Here is a 19,275-nt window from a genome sequence, read left to right as displayed (position 1 = left end):
AAGGGGAGAGGGGAACGTTCCAGTGGTGAAAGAGTGATTACAGAAATCGGCCAAGGCTGGAGCGAGGGTGTTTATAAACTGTATATCTGACGTTGGCAGTGGATTTATTTGGGGTGAATTCAATGTGCCAATGTCAGATATACAGTTTCTTAACATGCGCGGCACGTTGCAAAACTCATTAGGGAATCATGGCCTCTTAATGTTTCAATTAAACATTAAGAGGCCAGGATTCCCTGATCAGTTTACAACGTGCTGCGCGTGTTCATAAACTGTATATGAGACGTTGGCAGTGGCACACTTTCATTAATTGAAAAACCTGAGGCCCTGTCAGTGCCACCCTCATGTTTTTCAATTCATGAAAGTGTGCCCAGCCCCTGTGGAACATCACGATTCGGAACGGCTCTTTGTTTGCTCCTTACTGATGGGTAGCCAGGGCTCACATTTAAGTTCCAAGCATTGGACAACACAGGCTTGCAAGGCCGCACAAAAACATACATAGGCCATTCACCTATACAGCAGAGGATCAAGGGTGCACAATGGGAGCCGGTATATATTGACATGTACATGCAGTTTCTATACAAATGCCACAACACCGTTTAATATATTATGTATTGCCTTTTTAAGCAGAAGGGCCTGAGGATTATTTTTGCTGCTTACACTATACTAGTGCCCCTAAACCGTCAGGTTACTTTGAGATTGTTTCTAGTTTATTTCCTTAGAGTTTGATTACGCTGACTGCACCTGATACGTTTCTCTGCAAAAAAACATTACAAATTCTATGTATCTATAACTGCTTCCCAAAATGAGACCCGGTCCCCCAAGTGGAGGTGACATCTATTGCAGTGACACTTTGTCCTTCTTCACACTCACTCAACATGCTTAGCATACATGGAGCAACAAGAAACTCTGTTAGAACATTTACGATTGAGGTGTTCCGTTATAGTGTACACTGCCAACTGAGTCACTTCTAGGTCATCCCAAGTAAACATATATAGAAAATAATGTACAGTGGTGGATGGCGGGGGCGTCACACGATTCGCCCTGGATCACACAATCAGGCGAACACTGGATTTTCTCCAAGATGTCCCTGTACCCCAGGCCTGGCTTGCAAAGTGCAGAGACTGCCTGAGATAGCCTGACATTGTATACAAAATCCTCATGAAACCATATAAAGTAAAATGAGGATGAGCCAATCTCAAGAAAGGACGCTACATGGGATCTGTGCTCTTTTCCATAGTAATGTCCAAGGTAGGCAAGGGAAAACACTCGATGTATACTCTCATATCAGTAGGCCTCACTTAAGGCACATCCCTCCACATCTTCCCACCAACTCATACCTGCTTGAAGTTTGGATGGTACCACACCTAAAGCTTGGTCTCTGACATGAGGGCTACCTGGAGTTCGCTAGTTCAAACCCAGCAGCAGGGTCCACTTAACCTTTCATAAATTCAGTGCTGTACCTGTTATTAGATTGCCTAGAAGTTGAATGCATCTAGCATGAAGCGCTATGACCAAAGTGTTATTATATTCCATAAAACAAACTATTACCAGCACAGACCTGAACTCTGTCCCTGCCCAAAATAAACCATTTGTTGGTGCCTATCCTGCGCATCTCTTAAAATAAATCAAACGCTAATTTTCTGTAGGTCTTGGCTAAGCATCACCCTGTTTTATTCAGCCTGGCTGTTTCTGTCAGCATACTTGAGTGGTCGTAGTGCAATCAGATTTTGGGGGTAGAGCCTCGGCAGTACGTGGACTTAGTGACTTCTGTGTCTGTTCCCCCTTCCAAATATCCATGCTCCTGACTATTTCTTAAGAGTTAATGTTTGCAGGTATCAATGGGCCCTTTTAAGGTCAAGGATCTGGCATGCCTGTTCCAGCTTATTCTGAGAAGCTATATGGAGTGGTTGGTCATGCAAGGCGTGCAAGAGAAAACCTGTGAAATGCAAGCCAGGATATCAAGGGTGCTCTGAAGACTGAGGAGAAAGTGCTGAGTAACTGTAGATGAGAGTTGTGGGGTGCTGGCCATGGGGGAATGAGAAGTGAGGGACTGGGGTGCAGTAGAGTGTGGGACTGCAAAGTGAAAAGGGGTGCAGAGGACAGAAAAATAGAGGAGCAAGGGAGAGGAGAGATGAGAACAAGAACGGAGTGCAGATGAAAGATAGGGATGGTTTGTAGCATGGGGTCACTAGTGTGTGCAGGGGAGAGAGGGGTGCAGGAAAGACCAGCACACAGTGAGAGTGGTGTAGGGCAGAAATGGCATAGGAGGTGCTTTGGGTTTTGCAAATGAGAGAGAAGTACAGAGAAGTGAGAAAGTGCAGAGGGCAGCGTGTCAGAGGAATGACTTGGTGTGGGATGCAGGGAAGGGACTTGGGAGAAAAGGGTGTACAGCAGACGAGAATGTGGAGTAGAGAAGGGTACAGAGGGGAGATTTGTACAAGGAAGAATGGTGCCTCGCCTCTTGTTCCCAGATAAAGGGTGGAGTCACAAATGCGTCTTCTTCTAACGCTTGATCCATGCTCACGAGGCCTGCATGAGGACGATTAGAAGTCGTCTGTTGAAATAATTGCAGATATATACACTACACCATATCTGTCTGTGCATTGATTAGGCCTGATAATACACAAACTGGCCCCCCTATCCCATGTGCAGGCCGGCATGGGGAGGATATATTAGAGGGAACGTAGGAGCTCGGGCATGGCACTCTCCCACTGCCCCAGTGTCATCTGCGCCCCTGTCTGGGTCCTCTCCAGGAAGAGACAGTCACAGCAGGCTTTTCCTGCATCAACTCCCCTTTCACTCAATCCTACCTGCAGCCTAGGTCTGAAGTCAGGACTAACCTTAAATGAGGTATATATTCACCTCTGACCTGTCCTGTAGTGGGAGCTAGTGCCAGGGTGTGTGGCATCTTGCCTTGCGACACAGTTTCATGTTATTTGGGCTACTTTAGCAACTTTCATGGGTTCTTGGTGGATGGATGCCACGCAGGCTGCAGACTCATTTTACGCCATAACCTATTCCTTAAAAAAAACACTAGAATGATCTTAAAAGGGCACGTAAAGTGCCAGTTCTGGTTTAGATAAAGCCACTGACTTAGGGATGTTTACTACAAAGCCCTGGGTAGATAATAACTTACAGGGTAATTCTGGGAATAAATGTGCGCCGAAAAGGGGAACGCAAGCCTGAAAATCGCAGCGCACGCGTGCTAACGCCGCGCACGCAGCCTTTCATGGATTCATTGAATGCGCTGCGCTTGTAAAACCAGGCATGTGCGCCAAATCCGTGGGTGGGGCACGGGGGCGCACACGTCACTAAACGGCGTGCGCGACGCGCACAGGGAAAGCGCACATTGTGTAGCGCACACAAGAAAAGTGGGTGGAACACGGGGCGTAACATGCAGAAAGGGGAACAATGCGTGAAAATGTGGGCATTACGGGAAAGTACGGGAGGGAAATGCTCGCAATGCCCACACACGCGCTAACAACACGTATTCATGGAATCGACATGGGGAAAGCCGTGCATCAGAAAAGACGCGCTAATCCGGGAACACGTACGCCAGCAGGAAGCAGGCGTAAGCGGCCCCACGCAGCATAAAAGTGCGCGCAAATAAACAAGCTCATACGCTACGATGAATATACAGTTCCTCGCAGCAGTGGTCGTGGGACACAGCAGGAGGATGAGGATAGCCAGGCCCTCATTATTTTACCCAGGACCAGCCTTTTTGGGATGCCTGATGACCAGGTATATGGGAGGTACAGGTTTCTACCACTAATAATCCTAGAACTAGTCAGGGAGTGGGAGGATGACCTCTTGGAAAAGGTGCTCAATGTACTGCACTTCTTGGCTACTGGGTCATTTCAGCGGACAAGTGCCATAGTTGGGGTGTCTCACAGGCCACGCAGTCACGCTGCCTACACCAGGTGTTGGCATTCATGACTGCATGCCCTCAGGCACATATACATGCCCAGAAAATCTGCAGAAAGGCAGGCTGTCGTCCAGGACCTTTACGGGGTGGCACACTTCCCCAAAGTGCTAGATGCTATTGATTGCACCCATGTGGCTCTACGTCCTCCCAGGGCCACTGATCACATCTATCGAAACAGCAAGCACTGGCATTCCATCAATGTGCAGGTTGTATGTGATGTCAAGGGAATCATCACCTCAGCATATATGCCAACTATCCAGGGTCCAGCCATGATAGTATCATATTCAGAATGTCACCCCTAAACCGGGACCTGGAAGCTTGGCGGCATGGCGACAAATGGCTAATTGGTGAGTATAAATGGCTCTGCACATGCATGCATGGCAGACACACAGGGGACAGTGCCTACCCTCTGAGCACATACATGATGACGCCAATTCGGAACCCCACCACACCACCCAAGGTAAGATACAACCCAGCCCATATTACAACCCAGGGCGTAGTGGAGCGCACATTCAGAGTGCTCAAGTCACGCTTTCGCTCCCTTGACCGCTCTGGTGGGCAGCTGCTATATGCACCCCCAGTAGTGTGCAGGATCATAGTGGCAGCATGTGTCCTGCACAACGTTGCAACCCGGAGGGGTGTGCCGGTGGACATGGTGGTGCCCCCACATCCCCAACCACATGCACGCCCGGTGCACATGGGAGGTGAAAGGGCATGTGGTGAGGCAGCCCGTACCCAGCTTGTGGCAAATTACTTCACCTAAAATCCCACCCCTGCGGAGTGCACACAGGCCTGGCACATATCAGCTGACAATCAATGATGATGACAAAAGGGACAAAAGGGACAGTCAACTGTCACAACCATACCACCCTGAGATTGTTCACCTGGAAGTGCTACATTGTGTGCATCCCTAGCTACTTAAAGACACCCAATGCTGTGTCAGTAAAAGGCACACATTAATGCAGCATGAAGGACTACCCCCTTGCAAAATACTACATCCAAATAGTGGCATGCCACCCAACCCCTCCCCATCTCAGCTACCCAACACACCATGGCATGGCATGCAATGTGAAAGCAACCAAATGAATGCACAACACATGACACAAGTGTCACAAAGTGCACTGTCTCAAATGGAAACAGGCCAGAGACAATTTCCTCTCAGTAATGAATAAGAAAACAGCACACATGAACAAATACTTACCAGCAAGACAAAACATCAGTACAGGATCCAACAGTGGCAACATATGACAGTACAAAATGAAAGTAGTGCAAGTGTCACAACCTGACTAAGGCAGCACATCGACCCCTTCCAACTGCAGAGTGTTGCTGGTAGGCAAATGTGGCAGTGTACTACATACAACATGAACTGCATCTGCAAAGGAGACGGGCTTGTTAAGACATGAACAAGCTATGTGTATATAAGGAAAAAGTCCTGGATGTAAAACCATACATAAATCCACCATGCAGTGGAGAAATGAACAACAATCCCCACTAGGGATGTATACACAGTTTGGACTACAGACTGCCCACACAATTTATGGGAGTCCAATGTCTCTGTGTAAATTACTGTCACTTGGTCACACCCTTTGCAAGCCCATGGAAAGGGGAAGCAGGAGGGTTGTGTGTGTCAGGAACCCAAGCCTGCATGTGCTCAGCTGGAATACACAGTGGATGCCTACGGGAGCCACACAAAGCAACACATTGTAACATTTATTCACAATCACAAAGAAAATGGTTATGAACAAAAATGTAAATGCAAATGAAACATAGAAAAAGCACAAGTAAATGGAAAGTAAAACAAACAAATTAAAATAAGAAAGTAAAAATCAGAAGCATAACCAAAAAAAAAAAATGTATGAATATGAAAATAAGAAATCAAGATAGAAAATAAAGTAAATTTAAATGATAGAAAAAATAAGAAGAAGAAATAAAGATAACAAATGAATTAAATACTATTTTCATTTAGCAAATCGAAATGAAATGTAAACAACCAAAAAAAATAAAAATAATCAAAATGGCCATGTATGGACCAGGGGGGGAGGCCACCCAGGAGGGACGAGGTACAGGGTGCACTCCAACACCCACATGTGTGGATGTTGAGAAAAAAAAACCTCCATCGGCTCATGGCCTGCACGGCTACGCTACAGTGGGAGAACTGCCATCGCTTTCATCACCCTCTGGTGCTACATCAGAAGGTGGGCGTGATATGGGAGGCAGACCACGCAAAGCCCTGGCATGCTCCTCCATGGCAGAAAGCATGCGGGGGTGAAAGGTTTGGTTCTGCAGGATGATGGTATGGAGATCCCCATGCAGCACCTCACGGGTAGCACGCATTTCTGCCTGCATGGCCTCGCATGATGCCCGGATCTCCTGATGGGTTGCCTGGAGCTCAGCTGAGAGTGTGCGTGTCAGCTGCTCCAGCTGCTGTTCTGACCTTGTACTCCGGGACACCTCAAGTTCACACAGAGTATCTCTGAGGGACCTGTGTTCTAACCTCAGGGCATCCCTGTGGGCCTGTGACTCTGCAGATATGGCTGTGCGCAGAGTCTCCAGTCCAGCCCGTCGGTCCCTGTTGGACGCCAACATGTCCTCCCTGTGTGAGTGGCAAATGGACTCTGTTGCCTGCTGCTAGAGCTCCACCTGCCTTTCAGGGGGGAGAATGGAAGTGGCACCCTATCCACATCCTGAGCCATCAACTCACACGATGCCCCCTATTGTGCTGCTATAGTGTACATGGAGTTCTCCCACACAGTATTGCCTGGTGGCGCAGAGCCACCGCATTGGCGGGCACCACACCTGTTTGAGGCAAGGTGATGTGCACCTTGCTGTGCTGGCACTGCCTGAGGCTGCAGGACTGCATTCCTCCTTTGATCTGCTGGCCCAGGAACAGGAGCAAATATTGTGGAGTGTGACCCTGCATCCGTAACCGCCACAGGCAGACTTTCCAACACTGAATACCCCATAGAGGGGTCTACCCCCCGTGCAGGTGGGTAGGACAGAACAGCATCCCTGCCAGAAACACTCACCTGCTACGGGACATATGTCTCAATGTCCGATTCAGGACCTGATTCATAGAGGTCTCCGGAGGGGTACCCAGATACACCGGTGGACAGTATGGTCTGTAGGAGTAATGAGTTTTCAGCCACCACCAGCCGACGTCCTCCCCTGGTGCCCGGTTGTGGCTGTGAGTACTCCAGCCTCTGCGCCATCTCCTCCTCCTCAACAGCATCAAGTGCCCCATCACCTGCAAAAACATTAAAGAAAAGTAATTAAAACAGGCATGAGCACCATAGCCCACACACATAGGCATGACGAGGCAGACATCCAGTACATAAATGACACATGTCACACATGACAATAACTCTGGCATGCATGCACTGGCAATGAGTTTGTTTGAAGGGGAGGCAAAAAGCAGACACTGATGACTCCAAGATGGAAAAGCAACACATGTGCTGCATACTGGATAGCACTGGCATCACACATTAGCCTGTGAGTGGCATGGACAATCCACATACATGACACATGCCAGCACACAGATGGCACGTAGCATAGCCATGGTAGATTTGACAAGGACACACAGATGGTAGCAAATCAGTATTGTCACCCATCCATGTGAGATGGGCATCATGAAATTGAACATGCAAAATAGTGTGACAAAACACGCATGTGCCACACGCTGCAACAAAGCACATGGATACATCAATGGTTGGTCACTTCGACATGACAGAAGACAATTGTCATGTTGAACATTCAAACAGGGCCCCGAAGTGATTGTGTGCAGGCCATGTGTAGGTGCACATTACTCAATCAGCCTGATTGGTGAAATCATGCCCATAATAAGGTAACAAATGTGGGCCATTGTGGGGTGTAATCTATGTCTGAAGTATGTTACATTTGGGGCAGAACGGCACAAAAATGTGTGGTAAAAATGCTAAGGATTTCATCAATCAGGCAGAAGGAACAGGAAAACAGTATGAACAATGTTGTGGCAAGATGGCAGTTGAAGGGCAAGTGCAGTAATCTGGTGCAAATTGTCTACTGCGGTCAGAAGGGATACTTGAAGACCCAAACCCAAGGCCGGGGTATGGTTTGGAGGCACCACATGGGTGACCCATAGCAGTCATGACTACACAGCCTCATCTGGCACTCAATCAGAACACATCACCCAAGCAACATACACATGGTTTGCACACACATGCATGGCCACTCACCGGACATTGCCTCAAGATCTGGTAGGTCTCCCACGCCTTGGATCTGATCCTCTGTGATGAAGCCTCCAGCGACAGACTCATGTTCTGTGAGTACTTCCTCCTCTGGTGGATACCCACTGCCATTCACCAGAGTAGAGGAATGATTGGAACAGCTTGTTCTTTGCTCTGCGTTTGAGGTCATTCCACCGCTTAGAGCAATCATCAGCTGTGCACCTCACAAATCCAAGGGAACTAATGTGGTCCGCGATGCACTGCCAGTAGGTCCTACGTTGAGTAGTCGTAGTCTTGCACCCTGCAGTCACCAGCATTTACCGGCCATGGGCCGACACGTAGCCCACAAGTGCGTCTAGTTCTGCATCATTGAAACTACGCTTCCTTGATGTGCCGGAGTGGGTAGCCGTGTCTGGGGTCCCAGCCTGTACCGCAAGAACACCCTTCTTCCTCTTGGAAGGTGGTGCGGACCCTGAGTGGCTTACGCCACTCTGGTTGGTAGGGGCTGAAGCGCAGGTGGACTGGGCACTGGAAGTAGCCAAAGGCATAATGACCAAAGGTCTCACTGCAGGCATTGGCTACTGGGTGATGTCGACAGGACCAACCTCGGTGTGATGGACTTGGACCAACACTGTCCAGGCTGGGAGACTCAGAGCTGGGGTGGATTGAGCTGTAGCTGCAGCCTCCTCACCCTGGCAGATGACATTGCTGCCCCAGATCCACGTGGCCTGGTGACAGCAACTTTCTCTGCCACACGTGGCTTTGACTTTGTGACATGGAAGTCAGCCTGGGGGTCATCCTGTGCCGGTTCGGTAGACAATATGGGCCGGGTTAACAAGGCCTGAGCTGGGATGGTGTCAGCTGCATCTCCCCCGACCCATTGGGGGGGAAGGTGTCCCTGATTGGTCCTCCACACACTGACCTCTTGGGCTACCCTGCACATCCTGGCCACGTCCCCTACCGCGCCCACCTCTTGAAGGTCGGCCACCTTTGCCTCCCTTACTGCTTGGTCGCCTCCCAACCATGGCACTGATGTTGTTGTGCGAATGGGAGGTCCAGTAAACAATTGTCCTGGGAAATTGGGGTGAAAGGGGTAGGGTACTAGATGGAATACGTACCCTAGTGCTCTAGCAAGGCTGTCTGTGACCCCTGGGGGAAGATGACGGGTCACACAACGCTCAGGCACCCCGAATACAAAATGTAACGTGCACGCGACCCCTGGTAGCCCACATGCTTGGAATAGAGAACCTGCACTACGCTGTGACACCCAGAAACACAAAAATAAGCATACGCGTGGTACACACAGGCTACAATGATCTCTGAATGGGTACGCGACACACGGGGGCAACCACAGTTGAAACATACATGCGCGACTGACCGTCTGCCTGGAAAAAGAACGTGAAAAAGACGTGCGTGTGCATGTTGGCAACACCCCCGCCAAAAGAAGAATTGAACGCCATCTGAGTATACAAGGAGTACGAACTGGAACCGTTGTGAAGTAATTGCGTGTGAAACAACAAGAAGTACAAGAATCACCCACTCGCTCTCCACAAAAAGCACGTACAAGAAAGTGGCATCCTACGCGTACCTTTTAACCTAGCCAACACGTGCAACGTCACTTATGCGCGTACGCGCTGAGGGCCTTTCCTCCAATTACACGCAGTGACATTCGGACGTGCAATTTTTTGCACGTGTACAATCAACATGCACCCATGTTGAGGGAAGCGCCCTTGCGCGTTACGTCACAGACGCGCTTACGCGCTAAGGGCCTTTCCTCGAATTACACGCTGACATGCAGTTTTTTCACGTGCCAAATCACTCCGTATCAAGCTGGCCAAGCAACAACACACGGAAGACCATGCTCCTGCCCAGAAGGCCATTTGCCTGCCCCCCAGAGCCCCGAGCACGCTCCCTCCTACCATCTGCTGCTGCCTGCCTGCCTGCCTGCTGGCCACGTGCCCTGCTATTTGGTGCCTGCACGTCAGCCATCTGCAGGGGTCCAATTGCTATGACCACCCCTGCTGGAACAGAAGACTCCCGACTGGTATTCCATCGCTCCACAGGCCAGCCCCAGGACCCAGTTGCCCACCCACACCTGCCTCGGCGGTTGCCATGTCCGACACAACACCATCTGGCACCACTGGCAACCCCCAGCCAGAGAGGCAGAGGGATACCACCAGCTTCAGTGCAGCAGAAGTTGGTATCCTGGTGGAGAAAGTCCTGGGGCATTATGATGCCCTCTTTGGAAGTTCACGCGCCGACAATGAAGAATGGAAGGGGATCTGGAAGGACATCGTGGCTGCCATCAACATGGAGGGGGTGGCAGCCTGCGACATGCAACACGTCCGGAAGCGCTGGGAGGACTTCAGGTCCAGGACCCTCAGCAAGGCCCGGCGCCTCTTAAAGGGAAAGCATGCAGAGGGGTGCCGGGTCCGCCTTAGCAACATCCAGATGAGGGTCCAAGAACGCATAAACCCAGCGCTCCACTGCCAGATCTTTCAGAGGCAGACCCGTCCGGAGTCGAGCGGTAAGTGACCATGCCTACTGATTGGACGCTGTGCATGTCGAGGTGTGGCATGAGTGTGCAGGTTGGACATATGTCTTGGAAGGCCCATGTAAGGATGTGTATGTACAGGGACATGAGCCTGCCGCATCTCAGTCCAGTCATGTGTGAGGCACATCAACGGTGTATGCGTTCGTATGCATGGTGACCAAATGCATGTGTCGGTACACACATGTTTTGAATTATTTGGATGTACTGTGGCATGGTTGTGGTGTGACACATGGATGCTGGTTCCACCTTCATGTATGTGCACAATGTACATGTGCATGTGTGTATATTTGACATGTGTGCCACTGTGATACACCATGGATGCATGTGACACCAACATGTAGGAGGCTGATTGGCAGATGTGACATGGATGCTGATGATTTCACTGCGACAGGTGGTGGAGATGTACAGATGCATGTATGTCTGGTGAGGTGTGTGCATGTGTTTGGCACTCCCCGTGTTGCATGCAACGTCAGGTTAACCTTCAGATGCTCATGCTGTTGTATGTGTATGGATGGTGCTGCCTGCTGCAACATTCCTGTTGATTTGCACATGTGTGTGGATTCAAATGATATGTGTGTTGGGGAGTGTGATGCCATGTGTGAAGTTTGAGACTGTCACTCATGCGCAACTGTCATGTGTGTATCAGACCATTGTGTGTATCAGACCATTGATGCCTGTGTTCTGTCTCTCCCTGTCAGCAGCGTCAACTGATGAAGAGGGCGGAGACGGTGCTGTGGAGCACAGCAGCAGGGATCCCACCGCCAGCCGGAGTGCAAGGCCCAGTCCTTGTCCCATGTTGTCATCTTGTCGGGGAGTGAGGGGTCTGGTGCCGCGTCCTCAGCTGCCGAGGGTAGGTCCAAGAGGCGGAGGTCAGAGGTGGACTCATCGGCAGCCGAAGGGGCAGCTGAGACCCCACAGGGGCCTGTGGAGGAAGATGGCACGAGTCATCCAGGTTGGTGGAGGGTTTGGTTGAGGAGGAGGTTGTGGAAGGGACACACACGGGGTCTAGAGGGGGGGATTCCACTGGTGCCAGTGGTGCAGTCCAGGGGCAGGGACAGGAGGCAGCACAGGCGGCCGTGGAGGTGCCTGTGTGTAATCCTGTCCCCGATCCTGTGACTGCATCATCCCGCACCAGCAGAGATGCCTTTGTCCAGACCCGTTTTCAGGGAGGGGATCCGCTAACAACAACTGGCCTTCCTCTCCCTGCGGATGTGGCAATCCAGGAGCGTGTTGAGCCTGTCCTGGTTGGGATGGCGTTGCGTCAACTTGGCATCCGGGATAACGTGCAGGGTTCTCGTGAGGACGCTGCAGGTTATTTCAGATGCCTCGTTGACCGCGTCGACTGGCTAGGAGGGATCACCGCTGCTGGGTTCCTCCGTGTGCTGGACCTTGTGCCGACCCCCTCCTCAACTGAACCCTCTATGCGCCAGTCGTCCTCCGTGCCATCTTCCGGCTCAAGTATCACCTGGGTACCCTGTGGAGCTGCCTCTGACCCAGCGGCCAGGCTGGTGGAAGACACATCCCTGCCACAGTCGGGAGTCGGAGGTCCAGCAGGGGTGGCAACCCCAACAACTGCATCCCAGCAGGAGGAGGACGTGCAGGCATCAACAGGCAGGGCACTTGCACGGCAGCAGCAGGCTCCAGGTGGGAGCGATGATGGCTCGGGGCCATCAACATCAGAGGGGCAGGCATCGGCCGGAGGGCAGGATGACCCTGGATTGGGAGTGTCTTCCGTGTGGCAGCGGTTGGGCCAGCAAATAGATGCAGAGTGGCGGCGGGCAGAAGAGGCACGGCTCACTATGGTCAGGGCAGAGAACTCAATGCGCAGGGCGCTGAGGCGGGCTGAGTGCCTCGAGGGAATTCGCAGGGAGTTGGAGCTGGACATGGCATTATCCCTGCGAGACTTCGGGGCCAGGGAACAGGCCCGCCTCCAGGACTTAGAACAGGAGTTCGATGATGCCCTGGCCCGGGAAATCAACAAGTGAGTCGTAGGACTTGCCCGCCGCCATTGTATATAGTTAATTAGTGTTAGGTTTCCTTTCTATTTTTCTTTCATTTGGGGCGCATGGACTATTCCCCACCTTTTTGTATATAGTTATTAGTTAGGTAGGGTATTCTGTAGGTTTCCTTTGGATTGTTGGACTCATGGACCCTGAATTTTTACATTGTACATAGTTCTGGACTGGATTTGACTTGATTGATTTTTTTTTTACCCATGGAGCAATGGTTTTCTTTTTTGTTTACCTTTGGATTTGGTTTGATGGACGAACACTTTGGAGCCTTTTTCTTTTGGATTTATTTGGATTCTGCATTCATATATTTTTCTTTCATTTTGGACATGCATCCTTTTGTTTATTATTTCTATTATTGTGTGATTTTCTTTCATTCCCTTGCTTTTGTATTTAATACATTTTGGTTTCATACTTCATTTGTGTGGTATTCTCTCATTTATTTCATGCATGTCACGATGTGGGTTTTCTCATTCACTTGTACCCATTGTGTGTGTATGACAGACATGTATTGATGTGCATACTTGCCATTTGGGATCTAGCATGACATGGGGATTTCAATGAGGGGTGGATGGAATACTTGTTTGGGTGTTTGGACTGGGGTGGTGTGGGATTTGGGTGGCCATAAGGGCCATGAGTGTGGATCGTGATGACGTGTTGGGGTGGGGACATGAGCCGGGGCCTGCTGGCAGGTGCCCGTCACTGCTGGGTGGGTGGGGGTCCAGGGGGACATGAGTCGGGGCATGCTGGCAGGTGCCCATCACTGCTGGGTGGGTGAGTGGGTGGGCGACATGAGTCGGGGCCTGCTGGCAGGTGCCCGTCACTGCTGGGTGGGTGAGGGTGCAGGGGGACATGAGTCGGTGCCTGCTGGCAGGTGCCCATCACTGCTGGGTGGGTGAGTGGGTGGGGGGACATGAGTCAGGCCCTCCTGGCAGGTGCCCGTCACTGCTGGGTGGGTGAGTGGATGGGGGGACATGAGTCGGGGCCTGCTGGCAGGTGCCCGTCACTGCTGGGTGGCTGGGGGTTTAGGGGGACATGAGTCGGGGCCTGCTGGCAGGTGCCCGTCACTGCTGGGTGGGCGCACCCCCAAATACACGTACCCCACTCCCACAAGGCCTATCGCGTGTGAAACTTCCTGCGCACCCCCCAAATACACGTACCCCGCTCCCACAAGGCCTATCGTGTGTGACACTTCCCGCACTCCACCCAAATACACGTACCCCGCTCGCACAGGGCCTATCACGTGTGAAACTCCCTGCGCACCCCCCAAATACACGTACCCCACTCGCACAGGGCCTATCGCGTGTGAAACTTCCTGCGCACCCCCCAAATACACGTACCCCACTCCCACAAGGCCTATCGCGTATGAAACTTCCCACGCACCCCCCAAATACACGTACCCCGCTCCCACAAGGCCTATTGCGTGTGAAAATTCCTGCGCACCCCTAAAATACACGTACCCCGCTCGCACAGGGCCTATCATGTGTGAAACTCCCCACGTGCCCCCTAAATACACGTACCCCACTCGCACAGGGCTTTTCACGTGTGAAACTTCCTGCGCACCCCCCAAATACACGTACCGCGCTCCCACAAGGCATATCGCGTGTGAAACTTCCTGCGCACCCCCCAAATACACATACCCACTCCCACAAGGCCTATGGCGTGTGAAACTTCCCGAGCGTCCCCCAAATACACGTACCCCGCTCCCACAAGGCCTATCGCGTGTGAAACTTCCAGCGCACCCCCCAAATATACGTACCCTGCTCGCACAGGGCCTATCGTGTGTGAAACTTCCCGCGCACCCCTTAAATACACGTACCCCGCTCGCACAGGGCCTATCATGTGTGAAACTCCCCGCGTACGCCCCAAATACACGTACCCCACTCGCACAGGGCTTATCACGTGTAAAACTTCCCGCCCCCCCCAAATACACGTACCCCGCTCCCACAAGGCCTATTGCGTGTGAAACTTCCCGTGCACCCCCCGAATACACATACCCTGCTCCCACAAGGCCTATCGCGCGTGAGACTTCCAGCGCACCCCCCAAATACACATACCCCGCTCGCACAGTCCCTATCACGTGTGAAACTCCCTGCACATCCCCCAAATACACGTACCCTGCTCGCACAGGGCCTATCGCGTGTGAAACTTCCCGCGCACCCCCCAAATACACGTACCCCGCTCCCACAAGGCCTATCACGTGTGACACTTCCCGCGCACCCCCCAAATACACGTACCCCGCTCGCCAGGGCCTATCACGTGTGAAACTACCTGCACACCCCCCAAATACACGTACCCTGCTCGCACAGGGCCTATCGCGTGTGAAACTTCCCGCGCACCCCCCAAATACACATACCCCACTCCCGCAAGGCCTATCACGTGTGAAACTTCCTGCGCACCCCCCAAATACACGTACCCCACTCCCACAAGGCCTATCGCGTGTGAAACTTCCCGCGCACCCCCCAAATACACGTACCCTGCTCGCACAGGGCCAAATCATGTGTGAAACTCCCCGCGTACCCCCCAAATACACGTACCCCACTTGCACAGGGCTTATCACGTGTGAAACTTCCCGCGCACCCCCCAAATACACGTACCCCACTCCCACAAGGCCTATCGCGTGACACTTCCCGTGCACCCCCCAAATACACACAGGCACCCCATCCACCCTGGGCATGCCCCACAGGCGGCCCAAGCCGCAGGGGGTGCTTTTTCTATGCAATTTACCTGGCGCGAGCGGGGTACATGTATTCTGGGGCTTGTGCAGGGAGTTTTACACGCGTTTTCGTGGTTGGGGGCTGTTTGCTGGTCCACTGGCCTTTGCGCCATGTACTGGATTTGTGCGCTGTTCATGGCGCACAGGGCGGGGTTAAGGGCGTAACTGGCGCTGCTGCAGGGTCGCTGTGCCACTCTGCGCCACGGCTGGTTATGGATGTTGAAATCCATGAATACGCTGTGCGTTAAAATGGGTTGTGGCGCACGCGGCTGGCGCAGACTGCCGCACACGCACACTGTGCGCCAGCCGTGTGCACCAATTGTGCGCTGATTTCTATGAATTACCCCCTGAATTGGAGCTGGGAACATACTACTGGTGTAATACAAATGTCTTATCCAGGGATGCCTTCATCCACTCCTTTTCTCCTTAATTGTTCATTGCACTTGCACTATCTGAAATGTCATCAGGCTGATTGTGATAGTTATTCTTCACATTCTTAATTGTTTCAAGGACCTGTAAGAATGTAACTGTATGTATGTAACTGTATTTCTCCCATGCTCCTCCCCCCTTGAAGCGCTTTGAAACACATTGTGTATAGCCGCTATACAAATAAACAATCAATCAATCAAAAATCAATCAATCACTCTATTAGCACTATGCATTTCCTTCACTGAAGTCCTGCTAAAACCCAGCAATGGCAAGTGTTTGCTTGTCTATACGTATTGGGCATTTGCCAGGCACTGCTATTAAATGTTCAGGTACTTGCAGCATTTTGCAGCTGCTACCATCAGTGGGTACCTATTACCACTATGGTGATGCTTGACAAGGGCCTTTTCCATGCCTACATTAAAGCCCAAACGGTTGGCGTTGCCAACGCTTGTTTTAAAATAGGGATGCAACTGCATTTTTGGTACCCACCGCCAGCTGAATAATGAGTTGTAGACAAGTTTTAATAGAGGTCACGATAAGCCATCTGGGTGACCCAGAAAAAAATAAAGCAGAGCCTCGAGATTCAAAACAGCACTTGTTCCACTATCCATGTAAATCCAGTGAATACCCTTGTGCCGAGGTATGATTGCAACCCATACACTGCTGTAAAGTGTTCCATCATTGAGGGTTCAAGTGGAATAGGATAGGATGGGTTGGCAAAACTCCATAAAGCATCTGCACTTAAAGCGCAGGTGAGAGTATCATAAAAGATCTCTCTAAAGAGAGTATTATAAAATATCTCTCTAAAGGTCCATCGCTGGGAGGATTTTATACTCGGACTGTTTTTCTTTTTCTTAATTTTCTTTGGTTTTCTTTTCTTCTTTTCTCTTGTTTTATACAGTGATGATATATGTAATTTAATACGTACTGCTATTTTGATTTTGTGAAAAGTCGAGTTCACACAACAAATAAATAAAAATTAAAGTCCCCAAGGTATCCCCTGTCCCCCCCAGATTTTATGGGTCTCCTACGCCCCTGGACACCCTCCACCCCAGTCCAACCTCCTGCAGGTTTAAGTGCTGCAGTCTTAGCCGCTGCAAATATGCATCGTAATGGATTTACTTAAAACAATACTAAATTTATAAACACAGATACATATCATCTCAAGTAGCCTTTTTTTTTTTACACATATAGCTGTTGCAAAGTTTTAAAAACATGTTTATGTTTCCTGATGGTATATTTGTTCACTCAAGGCAGTGCATTTGTGACTGCCCCCAACCTATTTCATTAGGGCATTATTGTTGCGCCGCTCCCACTGCTACGCAGCACACATTTGCTTCTCAAATAACTACATGGGGACCATGTGTTGGCAAGTGGTCCTGAAGCTCTGCCTTGCCTTTATTTACTCGTGTGCCCAGATTTCACACTCATCCCTGCGCCTTGACGTAAGATGCCTGTCCTACGCAGACCATATGACCATAACATACCTCCTTCATCATATACATAAAATATACATAAACAACCATAAAAATAAACCATAACGGCAATGCTGCCTTGCAATGGACAGCATATCGCACCAATGTCTAACTATGCATCTGAAAGCCAGCCATGCAGACAGTTTTTGAGCTAGCTTCCCAGGGCATCCAGGTTGTAACTCAGCCACGCTATAAGTACCTTTGCACCCTCGACTTGGTTTCGACATAAACGCCGAGCCGACCTCTTTTGGTTGTGAGCCACACGTTGGAGTAAATAGCACAAACGAGCTAGTAAACAGGCTGAAATATTAACTTCATATTGATTAGGAATAACCCTCTGACAGGGTTCTGTGCAAAGGCATGCACAACTACAGTCTAGGATGGCTGGTGAAGGCAGATGTTTGGGCATCAACCCCCTGTACCGGGCACTATATACCGTCTGACTCACCTCACCCGGATCCTGCTGGGACATTTCTCCCCTTATAGAAATGGACAAGTTCAAGGTTGAGCTGTAACCAATAGCGGTTGGCTGGCGTTAGAAATCAGACCCAGGCAGACAAGCAGCTCCCTCCCTTACACGCCAGAGCAGCATCACTCATCTACTGCACATGCCCACAGCTCAAAACACTGGTCAGCAGCACATGCTCAGAAACGGCACTACTCCAATGACAGCTCTAGACAGGATATATGCACGGACAGCTGAAAGGAACGGCAGGACATAAACGCACTTTCTTCTTTTCTATTTTAATGTATAATTCTTGAGACTGAAACATTATTTGTTAGCTTGCACGTGCTGTCTGTTTTGCTGCAGGACTTCCTGGTTTTGAGCAAAGGTTGTATTTCCTACTATTAGAGTGTGACGTGCAGCAACTCTGACAGAGCATGCTCTAACACCGAGGAACTTTCTCCCATGACCCCATTCAAATAAAAGGTGGATTGAGTCAACGTGATTTTAGCTGCTAGCCTGCTGTACTTGATTTCAGAAATACTGGATGCCACCCTGTGTCTCTGGGTTCATATGTCTCCTTGCACTGGACCACGGGGATAGGAAACACCTAAAACTTAGAGGCACAAGGGAAACCCTGGGGACCTACGTCACTGATGGGTTTAAGTGCTGAAGCCTTGGCCCCTCAGTTTTACTTCCTGTCCACCCCCTCATCCGCTGGTGCTACATCTCAAGTTGCTGCCTGCCAGGACTCGAGCAGAGCTTAGACACATCCCAAGCCGGAACGCAGCTGGAGGCTGACAGTTGTTATTGCTATAGGAAGCTATTTATATAAAGCTCTTTAGGAGCTGCCGATGTTGTATTTTGCAGTGATGCCCGTGCCCATGGCACTATGGAACGTTGATGTAATGCACCACATCGTATAATCAGGGCCCGGAAACCTTTGGCTTACAGAGGTTTTGGAATACAACCCCCTTCAGACAACCAATGATAATAATTATGATAGCACCATTTATGTAAGGAAAAAAAATATTAGGTAAAGATATTCGAACAATTAATCAAATTCAATGAACGAATTGGAAAAAAGGAGTGCAGTATCCAGCCTTCGTATGCGTTACAAGAATTGGCTTCATTCCTATAAATGTGACACTAACCATGCTAATTGGAAAATGCTATTTAAGAATTTAAGAACTAATGATTCTAAGCAGTTCTGGTATCTTTATGGTATGCAATCTTTATAACGAAAGAAAAAATAACGACAGTGTTTTTGATATTTTCATTATTTTATTTAAATGCACTATCCAACACGTACCCAAATACTCTAGGACTGGAGTTAGTATATAAAATGACACCAGTCCTAAAATATGTTGGGGAGGGTGTTTGGTACATTTAAATAAAATAATGAAAATATCGAAAACACTGTCGTTATTTTTTCATTCGTTATAAACACATGCAACCATCTTTATTGGCAATATCTTGTAGATGACAATCTTAATGAAGTCAATGGCATTACTGCCCTC

At 50.1% G+C, this 19,275-nt stretch overlaps 1 protein-coding gene across 2 annotated transcripts in view; it reads right to left on the bottom strand.

Moving 5' to 3' along the window:
* The window catches only part of LOC138467752 (zinc finger protein 300-like), a 176,200-nt gene extending 158,305 nt beyond the window's left edge, over positions 1–17,895 (bottom strand). For both annotated transcript variants that reach the window (XM_069607979.1, XM_069607978.1), the window contains exon 1: positions 17,759–17,895. Coding sequence is in view for 1 of the 2 variants with exons in the window: in XM_069607978.1 (XP_069464079.1) it covers positions 17,759–17,782 (24 nt within the window). In the remaining variant the exon portion in view is untranslated. The remainder of the gene's footprint in view (positions 1–17,758) is intronic.
* Between the last annotated feature and the right edge of the window lie 1,380 nt (positions 17,896–19,275).

The sequence above is a fragment of the Ambystoma mexicanum genome, chromosome 4q (genome assembly GCF_040938575.1).
Source record: "Ambystoma mexicanum isolate Mex_15411 chromosome 4q, UKY_AmexF1_1, whole genome shotgun sequence".
In the NCBI taxonomy this organism is placed as follows: domain Eukaryota; kingdom Metazoa; phylum Chordata; class Amphibia; order Caudata; family Ambystomatidae; genus Ambystoma; species Ambystoma mexicanum.
The sequence above is the reverse complement of the archived record's forward strand: the minus strand, read 5'-3'. Positions and strand labels throughout refer to the sequence as shown.